The 12,276-nt window shown below is 43.7% G+C and overlaps 1 protein-coding gene across 6 annotated transcripts in view; it reads left to right on the top strand.

Annotated features, from left to right (window-relative positions):
* Window positions 1–12,276, top strand: part of Rbm33 (RNA binding motif protein 33) — a 102,260-nt gene that overhangs the window by 78,261 nt on the left and 11,723 nt on the right. For all 6 annotated transcript variants that reach the window (XM_071610665.1, XM_071610662.1, XM_071610666.1 and 3 more), the window contains one exon: window positions 893–1,549. In XM_071610665.1, coding sequence (XP_071466766.1) covers window positions 893–1,549 — 657 coding nt within the window. The remainder of the gene's footprint in view (window positions 1–892; window positions 1,550–12,276) is intronic.

The raw sequence follows: 12,276 nt of genomic DNA, 5'->3' as shown, positions 1-12,276 counted from the left end.
TGAGGCTCCAAGGCACTAGCCAACTCCTCTGCATTCTTGTTTTTACTTTCCTGATCCTTCAGGTTTATTCAGGGTAGATGAGCTTGATAATAGGGGGATCCCAGATAGATTGAACACTAGGACTCTTTTTATAAAGGATCCGTGGGAATGAGTAGTTTTTATAGAATACCATTAGGTTTGTAAAATGCTTAACTTTTTGTAGGCTTTCCTCATTGAATGCCATTTATGAAAGTTACTGGACTTTTTCAAACGATTTTTTTGATAGGCTTTCGGAATGGTTTCAGGTTGGCATATTTAAGGGATTCCTTATATACCATTAATATTCCAATACTGCAATTGGCGACATTTTGATTCTGAGGAGGGTGCATGAGTTCAAGGTCAGAGAGATTGACTTGTGCTGTTCATTATAACCAATTATTCTGTGACAAATGAGTTTGAGATCAGGCTGAAAATTCTGTACGAAAAATCAATAGTTCTAATCAGGCCCTTTCAGGTCATTTACACCCCACCTTTTGTTGGTTTGTCAGGGAAGAGCCAGATAAAAGCCGGGTGATGGCCGGGCCTCCCTCCTGTTGCCATTCCCATTCAAAACATATTTTGATATCTTAAATGAATAGTTTAATTGGTTTCAAACTTGTAAATGAGTGGAAATTCACATTATTTCAGTTTTTAATATTCTGATAAGATTTTCCAAATTAGCTTTAGCTGTGTAATTTCCCCCCCGCCCTCCCCAGAGGAGGGAATTATACTTAAGTCTTTAAGCAGATTTTGAATGCCTTCTTTCAGACACTAAATTGAAAGATTTTCAGAAAATGCATCTTCTTAGTTGAAATAGATGGGATGGTTGCCTTGCTTTATGCAGAAGAGTAAACTCTGGGTATTTCCATTTTAGTTTCCTGATGAAGATGAAGAAACAAGGTTATATCGCTTAAAGATAGAGGAGCAGAAACGCCTAAGGGAAGAAATTCTGAAACAAAAGGAGTTACGTCGGCAGCAGCAGGCTGGTGCCAGGAAGAAGGAGTTGCTGGAAAGACTTGCACAGCAGCAGCAGCAACAGCAGCAGCTCTATGCCCCGCAAACCCCTGTGGAGCAAGAGGAGCAGGCGGCTGCACCCTCTCCCACTAATGGTAACCCGCTGCTACCTTTTCCAGGTGCACAGGGCAGGCAGAATGTGAAAAACAGACTTCTTGTTAAAAACCAGGATGTCACCATTTCAAATGCTCAGCCTAAAACATCAAACTTTGTACCATCTGGTGCTAACATGCAGTATCAAGGACAGCAGATGAAACCACTGAAACACGTGAGGCCCGCCAAAGCAGTACCTCAGAGTCAGATGCAGCCTCTGCACAAGGTGGTCCAGGTCAAACCTGTGGAGGTGGAGGAGCCCACACCCCCTCCACAGGCAGCTCGCCCAGCGTCCCTCCAGGGCCGGCCTCAGGACATGAAGCCTGGCGTGAAGAGGACTGTCATGCACCGGACCAACAGTGGAGGTGGTGGAGATGGGCCACATGTCAGCTCCAAGGTCAGGGTGATTAAGTTGTCAGGAGGGGTAAGTTGACAGAGTTTTACAGATGCTTTTGAATCTGTTTCTTCTATAAGGTCATGATTTTCAGAGATAAAAATTGCCACTGTTGGAATCATATAGACCAGCCTTTACCACTGGAAGTTGGCTTAAGAATTGTTTAAATACTGCTTCTATCTGGGACCCATTTGAATTGTTTAAATTATCTCTTGAGTCAATTTAATGAAGACCAGGGTGGCATCCCACAATTACACATTTCTTAGGTTTAGCTTCTTTTTGTAGATAATTTGTGATAACAAATTGTTATAAATTTGTGATAACAAATTGAACAAACTTGATGCATCAAGTTTGTTGTGAAATAAAATTTCCTTTACACAAAGCAAATGCTTGGCTGTGTGTAGCTTGAGCTTCAGTGAGCAGCTGTGGGTGGAGAGGGCAACCAGCATGTGTACTTGTCCACTTTTAAGCACCATTGGACTGACATTCATACCTGTTTTTCTATTTTCAAGACACATTTTCCCCTATCCCTGTTTTTTAGGCAGGGTCTTGCCAAATTGCTGAGACTGGCCTCAAATTTGTGATCCTCCTGCACCCCCAGGCTCTGGGATTACAGGCTTGTACCACTCTGCCTGGCTTTCTCCATACTTCTTTTTTAAAGTAGTTATAGTTCTAAATTAATCATGTATGTTCTTACCATGTGCTTTCAAAAGTAGAGCATGCCCTTGCTTTATTTAATTGTTTGTTTATTTATTTGCAGTACTGGGGGTCACAAACAATGCCTCGTGGGTGCTAGGCAAGCACTCTACCACTCAAGCTACATCCCCTGCTCTTTCTTTTACTTTTGAACAGTGTCCATTTCAGATCATTTTCAGTAAGGCACAGGAATTGCAGTTTTACTGCAGTTTGGATAATTTCAGCTCTTTGAAGTAATGAGCTACTGAAGATAGATTCTCGTTATAGAAGGTTCCCCAGGAAAGAGGTGATGAATAGAGTTCCTGCTTTTTTATTCTGCCACATGATCCTCACGTAGTAGGAAACTTGCACCTGTGGCTTTAATTACGGCGAATTTAGCAAATTCTGTGGTCCATGTAGAAGTTGTACTCTACAGTGCTGATACACATTGAGGAAAAAATGGGAAGGCTGTAAACAAGCTTTTAGAGTGAACCCACTGGTAATCACTGTATTAAAAGTGCAAAATATGCACATTGGGAGGGAAAATCATCTCTAACTGATGCTCTGGGAGAAGGTGCTGCCTAGGAATGTGAAGGAACGCACAGCTTGGCATTACACTTGGGAGTGGCCTGGGCTCCGGAACAGATCACTTCACTAGTTGGCCAGTTAATTAATTTCAGTGCTTTTATTTCTAGGTTTGTCAAATAAAAATACGACTTTTACCCATGTGCTATAAGAAAAATTTTATAGACTAATATGTTAGAGATTTCGGATGTAGAATATGCAATAAGGAAACCAGATTTTGCTTTATTTGAGTCTGTTTTTTCTCACCTCTATTTATCGGGATTCAAAATGTTGATAATCAGAAGATGTTACATCATATTGTTTTACTATATGAAGTTGTCTCTAGATGTGAACCCAAGCGCCTGCTGGTTTCCGCAGAGGCTTTGGCCTTTCAGATATGAGCCTTGTTTATGAGACTGCTGTGTTGATCAGAGTCTCGTCATTCTTGGATTGCAGACCTGAGTGGAGGCATGGCTGCTGCTGGGAACAGGCCTTCCCACACCGGCCAGTGCCCCGTCACGGCAGCAGGTGGAAAGGGCTGCTTGCACCCTCTGTCTCAGTGGATGGCAATGGAGGAGGGTCAGTTTTATACCTTCAGCAGCTTTTAAACAAGCTTTTAAATACTACCTTTCATGAAATTTTATCTACTGAAATTTTTGCTTTTTCTGCAGTGTTAAAAATTTTTTTATATCAGATCTTTTTCCAAAATCATGCTACCTAATTTTTTTAATACTTATTTTTTAGTTTTAGGGGGGACATGATATCATTATTTTATTTTTATGTGGTGCTGAGGATCGAACTCAGTGCCTCATGCATGCTCAACCCCAGCCCCCATGCTATTTAATGTTATATAAGTGGGGAAAACAAAAGAATTTTCCATGAAAATAGCTATCTGCCAAACCAGTACTTGGGAATAACTGTTCATTTGCCTCTCCAGTTTGTAAATGGCTAGTTAATTACAGACATGTTCGAGTCTCAGGATTAGTTCCAACAGCTCTTTCAGTATATTACGTTGGCAACTTTTGGCTGATCAGATGTGTCTCTTGCTTGTATCTCTCTGAACTAGGACGAATAGCATTTCCCTAGTGATGCTGCTATTGGGTTGGTTTTTTCCTTTGGAAGTTGGTGGGAACCATTCTTAAGAGAATGTATTCATAATTGTGGTTAGTTGCTAATTGTGTGTTTTTTCAGGCTGTGAAAAAAGGAAACAGATGAGTGCTGTCAGGTTTGACTTATGGATGCCCTGCTAGCTAATGGCAGCTTTTCTTGTTGATCTGTGTACCCCTCGTGTTTGGTTATGAGCCCTTAACTTCTTTTCCTTATGCTGTGGATCTTGTGTATAAGGTTTCCTAGAGAGGTACCCCAGAGTCAGTTTTATTTACTTTTTCCCTAACCTGAAGGGTTTCCTTCACCTTTTTCATCACTAATGAATTTAATGAAATGTCTCTCTCTGGTTATCAGTCTCCTGCTCGTAGTCCTCCTTGAGCTCAGTTAGGAGACTATGTGACTGATGCCATCCAGAGCTTGTCCCCCGTGGATGACCACAGTCTGAGTATATCACGGGATTGCTCATGTGTGTTTGTGAAAGCAGAATTTTTTTTGCCATTCTTCCTACATTGCTCAGTTGGAAATATCTTACAACTTAATTAGGCTTCTCATAGTCCTTATGCCTGTGAGGCAATTGTGAATCAAAACAGAGTTCTCTTTTATTTCCCTATCTAATTTTCAGAATCAAACCATTTATCTTTGGGTTTATTAAACTGAGCTTTTGAAAGGTGGAAGGACCTGAGTCTTAAGAAGTGGGCTTGTATTCCTGCCCTTTGTTAGGTATGTCATCTTTAAGGTGATTTTGATTCACCCTGTCATAACATGATTTCTAATCTTTTATATGGGTCCTCTTTGTTCAGCTTTCTGCATTCTGGACGTAGGGAACATCTTTAGAGGAGTTTCCTAGAAATGACTTCTTGGTGTCTCTGCATGGTCATGATGATGTCTGCAGGGGCTGGCATCATACTTGGTGTTGGCCTTTCTGAGATCTATTTTCACAGGGTACCGAGCTTGGAACACTCCTCCTTGAAGACCATGAATTGACCCCTGAGCCTAGATATGTGATACATAAAAGCAACATGGCTTTGGGTGCAGAAAGACTCATGTTTGGATGGTTGTCTTTCTTTGCTTCCTTTGAGACCCTGTCTTTTCTCTGAACTTCATTTCTGACTCCAATGGGATTGATAAAGGTGCTGTGAGGAGTTGATACATGAAAGCTTCCTGCAGGTAGAGGCACTTACAAATTGTTTTCTTTTTAGAATACTTGTAGAAATCGGGGGTTTCAAGCTGGATGGGAGCAGTGGCTGCTTTGTATCTAATGTTGAGCATGTACTCTCAACATCTATGAGGTAGAGGTTCATTCCTGTTCCATAGGCGAGAAAGCTGGGTCTGAGGGAGGTCACATCACCAGCTCAGGGCCATATAGCTCAGTGGCAGGGCTAAGCCTCTAGCTTCAGTTTCACTGTGGCTCTCCAGCCCCTGGCTTTATTCCAAAGAGTTCCCTATTCTACCTGCTCATTCTTTTATAGTGTCACTCATTTCTGTCTGAGGATGGTGTTTTGTTTTTGGTAAATGTGAAGCAGTAGGGCTTAGAAGATTGTTGATGGAGGCTTCTGGAACCAGGCTGGTGATTAGGTTCCATTTTGCTTGCCCATGCCCTCCAATTGGTAGTGACTGACTGGAGCAGGATGTGCAGAAAGAAGGACCTGATGATTAGTGAGCCACCCCGACTGTGGGTGCTGCTGGCTAGGGCTTCCTCCTGCATGCTGATTCAACCATCCCAAGGAAGGAGGTGATGAGCATATGAATCACACCAGGTCAAGTATCCCATTTAAAACTTGGAGTAGAAATTATTGCAGGATTTAGAAAGCGAAAGAGACCTTTTGCTATGAAACTAATCCTGCACTGTTTATATGAATTTTTTTTTTCTTCTTCCCATTTTACTTTCTGGATTTGATAGGTGAGATTACAAAAGGAACAAATTGATGCTGCTTATGTCAGATGTCAGCAAATACTGCTTATAAAATTTAATGTGCCCCCCCCCCCCCCCGAACGTTATTTACATAACTCTATTTAAAGAATTGTATTTGGAATGGCTATCTTTTTACTACTTAGCATTATAGAATAGTCTCTATTTGCTCATTTCATTACCACGAAATCAGAGCCACCGCATTGATGTATATTTGCAGGTATTCCTTGCTTCCTAATCTTGCACCAAACAGAGTTTAGTGATACACAGTTGGGTTTTTTTTGTTGTTGTTGTTTTTAGTTGTAGTTGGACACAATACCTTTATTTTATTCATTTATTTTTATGTGATGCTGAGGATCAAACCTGGCACCTTACATTTGCTAGGTGAGTGCTCTGCCACTGAGCCACAACTGCAGCCCATAAAATATGATTTTTAAAGTAATACTGGCACAGTTTTTTAAAAAAATGCTTTACATAATGGTTGCACCCTATTGTTTTGCAGAAAATTTGGTATAAAATCTATGCTGATTATGTGGAAGAATATGAACTTCAGAAACTGAAAGAGAAGCCTTGTTAAATCATTATTCTAGTCATAACTGATACATAATCGAAAACTCCGTTCAAGTAGTAATAGAGCAAATATAAAAAGAATCACCTGTTTACTTCATGTGAGCTTACTATGGCGGCCTTTACCCACCCTTGGAGAGTAGACCCAGGGAGGAATCAGAACAATCACTAGTCCTGGGAAAGAAGGTCTGCTGCAGGGGCCTTCAGCTTCTGGGAAGTAGCTGGTCTCTGCTGTGTTTGCATCTTGACCATCTTCTGGAGGCTTACCCTTGCTGCTGCGGCCTGATGAGCCCCAGCTGCTCACCAGAAGCTGGGGTCAGGTCTCCTTCCAGGGTTGCTACAGAGAGCTGAGGCTGTAGTTGGGTGAAATGAGTGGCAACTCAGTAGCACTGTGCTTAACTTTCAGTTTGGGGGTGGGGCGGGAGGGGGTTATTCTGAGTAACTGTAGGTAGTGTTCATTAAGAAAATAAGAGCCAGTACTTATCAGCTGCTTTATTCTGATCAAAGCAATGGAAATTTTAGGAATTTGGCTGCAAATTAAGCAAACAGTCCTTTGTTCTATGGGCCACACAGAGAAGTGGGAGAAGCAGAGAATGCCCCAGCAGGAAATCCAGCTGTCCGGTTGTGATTCTCACATTTTATTTTTTAAAGGCTGTCAAATGCTCATACAGAAGGTCCCACTTTATCTGTGGGAGCTAGCTTTAGAGGACTGGCCTGGACTTGTAGGTCTCTTCCCCTCCCTCCTTCTCAGGAGGTGTTTTGTAGGGAGGTGTCCTGCTCCCCTGGTCTCTCTGGCTGGCTGTGTTGATGTTGGCGCAGCTTCACTTTGAGAGAAGTTGTAAGGGTAGTGCAAGGAGCTCCTGTGCACCTTTTCCTGAGCCATTGCCTGCTTGCGTTTTCTTTCGTCCTCACCTCTCTTTTGTCCTCTTACACACAAACACACACACACACACACTTATTTTTCTCACAATTGTTTGCCAGTAGATTAGAGGCATAGTGTGTTACCTCAGACCGGAGACATTCTCTTATAAAACCAAGTTGTATATTGCAAAAATCAGAATGTTTCTTGTTGAGGAACCATACCATCATCGAAGCCACCGTCTGGATCCTGCCTAGGGTTCAGTCCGGGGCCATGTGCTGCATTTGTTGTTTCCTTCAATCTGGAACAGTTTCCTGACCCTTCATTTCTATTTTTTGTTTTTGTTTTTTTCCCCTTGACATTTTAAAGAGCAGAAGCCAGCTAGTTTGTGCAGCACCCTTAGTTTGGGTTTGTCTTGTGCTTCCTCCTGATCAGTTTCAGGTTGTGCACTTTTGGTAGGATGGCCACAGAGGGCTGTCATCCTCAGTGCCTCCTCCAGTCCTGAGGTCTCTCAGGAGTGGGAAGTTTGAATGGGATCATCCCAGAGATGGTGTTTGCCAAGTGTCCCCCACTATGTTTAGCACTGAATGTGCAGTCACTGGCCAGTCATGTGTGGGAAGGTACTGTCGGCTGTACCCCTTCTGGTTAGGGAACCATGCCAGCAGGCACTGATGCTTTGCTGCTGCTGGTGCCTGTGTGTGTCAGCTCCGTGAGTCCTGTGGCCATGGCTCACTCAGGCCCTGTCAGTATAGGCTTCTGAAATCTTAGGTTACTCAGTCAGCTACCATTATAACTATTTACTTTGATGCTAGAGAAGTCCCAGATCAGCCAGTGAGAGTCCCTTTCACTGACTTCTATGTCCTTGAATTATTCCATACCACTCTTTGACCTTGTGCTTCCTTCCTGTTCAGGAGAGTTCCAGTGCCACTTGTCTTTCTGCCTGGCTCTGGGATTAGTCCTGTCTCCAGGCAGCTCCAGTTCCTCAGAGTGGAACACTCAAGCCAGGGGTGCTGTGTTGTGTTAGTTTTCCATCACTGTGACAAGAGACCTGAGGTCGTTAACTTGCAAGGAGGGAAGGTTTCTTGCTCACAGTTTCAGAGGTTTCAGTGCATGGTGGCTTGGCCTGTTGACTTTGGGCTCTGTTGACGTAGAATGCGGTGGTGGGAGCACCTGGCAGAGGAGGCCTATTCACCTCATGGCATCCAGGAAGCAAAGAGTAGCATCCAGTGTCCCAGTGTCCCCTTCAAGGCCACAACCATGGTGACCTAACTTCTTCCCAGCAGGCCCCACCTCCTAAAGGTCCCACTGCCTCCCATGGCACCACAGTTGGGGACCAAGCACTTGGTCTTGGGGGCCATTTAAGATGCAAACCATAGTAGGTACATATGGTTCTTGTTAGTGCTTCTAGGCCTTTCATGTGGGCTCTTCCTTCTTCAGTGAGTTACAGAGAGAGAGAAAGGAATCCTAAAGGGACTGCTTAAATAGGTCAGATTTGTTGTGTGTTACATTTCTTGAAATAGGTCATTAACAGGGAAAAGCAAAGTACTTTTTTGCCACATTAGGTTCATTTTTTAAACCATTGTAGTTATTGGATAGTTCTAGGAGAAATGAACACTACTCTAAATTTAAACAAGGCCCTCGTCCTCTGTGGGCCAGGGGCAGGCCAACGCATTGATTTTGGCAGCAACCAGAGTACAGGATGACTGATAGAACCGTCTTTGAGGGGCATCTTCTTTGTGGCAGGGGTGGAGATAGGCTGGACACATTCCGTACACTGGACCGTGCCCCAGGTGTCGTGGTAGTATCAGCAGGTCCTCAACAGCCAGGAGTGCGGGCCTTCTGCCTTCTTCAGAACCCCAGGGGTCAGGGCTTAGTTGGGTGCCAGTATTTTTTTTTTTTTTTTTAAATATTTATTTATTTATTTTAGTTTTTGGCGGACACAACATCTTTGTTTGTATGTGGTGCTGAGGATCGAACCCGGGCCGCACGCATGCCAGGCGAGCGTGCTACCGCTTGAGCCACATCCCCAGCCCCTGGGTGCCAGTATTGATGAGGTGTATATGTGTCCTGCGGGGTGCCTTCGTGCTGCTCGAGCTACCTACAAAATAGGAACTTCTCATCAGTGAGCTTACAAGACAACAAGCACTCAGCGGGCTCTGGAGATGGGACCACAGGCAAAGGCAGAGTGATGTGGCATCACTGACTACACAGCAGCAGCAGTAGGAGGGAGAGGAAGGCATCTGCAGAGGTCCCATGGCAGCTGCTACCTGAAGGAAGGCCGTTCATTTGGAGTACAGACAGCAGTGCGTCTGGAGAGGGCTTCTTCAGACTATTTTGAGTCTTGATTTCTAGAGCATTGAGAGCCATTGAAAAGTTCTTGCGGAGGGATGATGGGTCAGTGTCCTTGCCTTGCTTTGGCCTAACTGCTAACTGGTATAGAATCATTTGTTTTATCCCTTTAAAACCATCTGTCACCTTTTGGGAACTACTGCTTTAAGGGCAGTTGCAGTTCCTCAGCCCTTCATGCTGGGGTAGGTTGCTTTTCCCCTCCCTCCTGCTCTGTGGATGTGGTGTTCTGTGCCTCTGGCCCCCAGGGGTGCTGCTGTCACTGAGGTACAGCCCTGGTGGGCCTGCCGCACTCCCCTGGCTCCTGGGTGCTGCTTCTCACTTAGGAGGCTTTGGCTTTGTATTCCATGTTTGTCTCCAGAATTCAGGACCATCACACAGATACATATATTTAAGAAGCTTAAATATTAGGCTGAAAATATCACCACGTAGTTCAGTTTGTTGTGTCGAAGCAGCAGAAGCGTGGGCAGTGTTTCCTGCATGCTTCTGAGGATGAGAGTAAGAGTCATTTCTGCAGACATTTAGGTGATGCCAGGAAGTGAGCAGTACTTGGAACCCTCCCCCCCAAAAAAAAAAAACAACACGAATTCTTCTTGCTGATTCCTCTAGTCATCTTTTCATGCAGAAGTTCGTTATCCCCTCCCCAGACTCCTTTATCTGATTTGTAGAATGGGATTGTATTATATGGCCCATTTGCTGCCTTACAGATTTTGTTAAGTGGTAGATGTGCCATATGGACTGGTTTTCGTGAGACCTTGGGAGCAGCACCCAGGAGAATCCATACCCAGCTTCCACAGTCAGGCTTCAACACTGCTGGCCAGCCTGCTTCTGGCAGAAGCTAATTTTGTAGGGTGATCTGGTGGTGCCTGGTGCAGGGTCTCTTAGTGGGCCAGGTGGAAGTGACTTGGAGCATGTTCCCACGCCTGCAGGTTTAAAGGACAGGACCACAGACAGAGTGCTGGAAGACGAAATGAGAAGGGATGCTGCCATTGACAGAGGTGGAGGAAGTGGAGGCAGGTGGCACAGGCACACAAGATAGCCTCCTAGGGGCAGTGGCACCTTTGTTAGTCTCTGGTAGGGAGAGCTGAGGTCTGGAACCTCACCCTAAGTGAGGGTCCATAGTTGGAAGAGCCAGACTTTGTGGCCTAGCTGCCTAAGAAACCACAGTGTACAGAGCCCCACCGTCTCTGGCAGTTCTTTCTTCTTTTACCTGGTGGTTTGTGCTGTTCAGATTGGAGGATCCAGGTATCAGATCCCCTCATAAATTCAGGGCTTTGGTTTATGTATTTTTCAAAAAGCCAGCTACTTTTGCTCTTTAAAGATTTTCTCATGCGTAACAAATTTCAGAAGGATAGGTTGTTATGAGAGCAAGCACTTGAATAACTGTGCCATGTTCTTAGAATACTGTAGAATCTAATATGTATACTAATAAGAAAATCCTTTTAAGAAGTCCAGAAGTTATGGATTCTGTCTGCCCTGATGTCTTTAAACTCATGAATTCGATGTGTATTCAGCCTGTATAGGACCTGTTACCAGGAGGAGACAGAGGTAGTGTCTTGATTTCAGTTGTGTCTGTGCTTGGTGTCCTGGCCACTAGGTGAGGATAGTTTATTACAGAGAGGAAGCGAACATTGCAGATGTGAAGTGCTCCCACCCTCTCTCACATTGCAGCAGTTTGATTAGGAAATTGACCCCAAACCTGGAAGAGAATGTTTATTTCTCTACCTTTTCTCCTTTAATCCAGCAGTCTTGTGTTTGTATTTAGAAACTTGATCTAGCTTGCATATCATTTACCATGCAGGTTCTGAATGAGCGTCACAGAGATCACAGGGATAGGCCCTGCATTGTTGAAGTTAATAGAAACCTGTACGGGAGGGCTACAGCTGTGAGATCCTCAGCATTGTGGGTGACAGCGAGTACGGCCTTATCGGGAGCAGGATTCGTGCGGGGCTGCCCTGGGACGCCACACCACTGTCCTTCTCTGTGTCCTGACAATGTTATCTGTCCTCTCAGCACAGAGTATCAAGTGTCTGTCAGGAGTACGGAAATTAATTTAATGTCACCTGAAGACATGCAATTAATCTTTTAGAGGTTTTCATAAACCTTTACAGAAAGAGTTGCCAGTTTGGCGGATTTGGATTTTGGGGTTTAGAAGAAGATAAGGAAAATTAATTTTTCATCAGGGTTAATACAAGCTAGCAGGGCCACAAAGGCTGAGAAAAATGGTTGGGGAATTTGTCAAGTGTTGTCACTCCAGAATAATGCTGCTTAACGTCTGATAGGTATAATCAAGGGTTGAGATTTCTATGGAGAGGGATTAATCAATTTGCTCGCTACTGAATGTGAGTCAGTGATATCACTTCTTCATGGGGTTTAGGAATGAAAATAAGATTTGATCTGTCAAATTGCAAGAAGCCCTGACAGTATCAATAGGCATTTTTATCAATACAGTTAAATCATTTGTTATAAATAAATTTGTCCTGCTAATGTTGGTGGCTACAAACTTCATTTTTTGTAAGATTAAGCTGATAAAAAGTATTCCCTAAGCTTACTTAATTCAGATAGTTCTTCTTAGATGTTTTTAAAAAGCACTAGTCTGAAGAGACATGTTTATTGTATTCATTTAAAAAAAAATGTGAAAAGAGAAACAATCAAATGTTTCTGGTTTGGACTTAGGTGGGCCCAAGCCCTTTCCCCCTTTTCTGCTTTGGAGGAAGAAGAAGATAGCTA

This window comes from Marmota flaviventris, chromosome 1, assembly GCF_047511675.1.
Source record: "Marmota flaviventris isolate mMarFla1 chromosome 1, mMarFla1.hap1, whole genome shotgun sequence".
NCBI classification, from domain to species: domain Eukaryota; kingdom Metazoa; phylum Chordata; class Mammalia; order Rodentia; family Sciuridae; genus Marmota; species Marmota flaviventris.
This window is presented reverse-complemented; position numbering and strand designations above follow the sequence as displayed.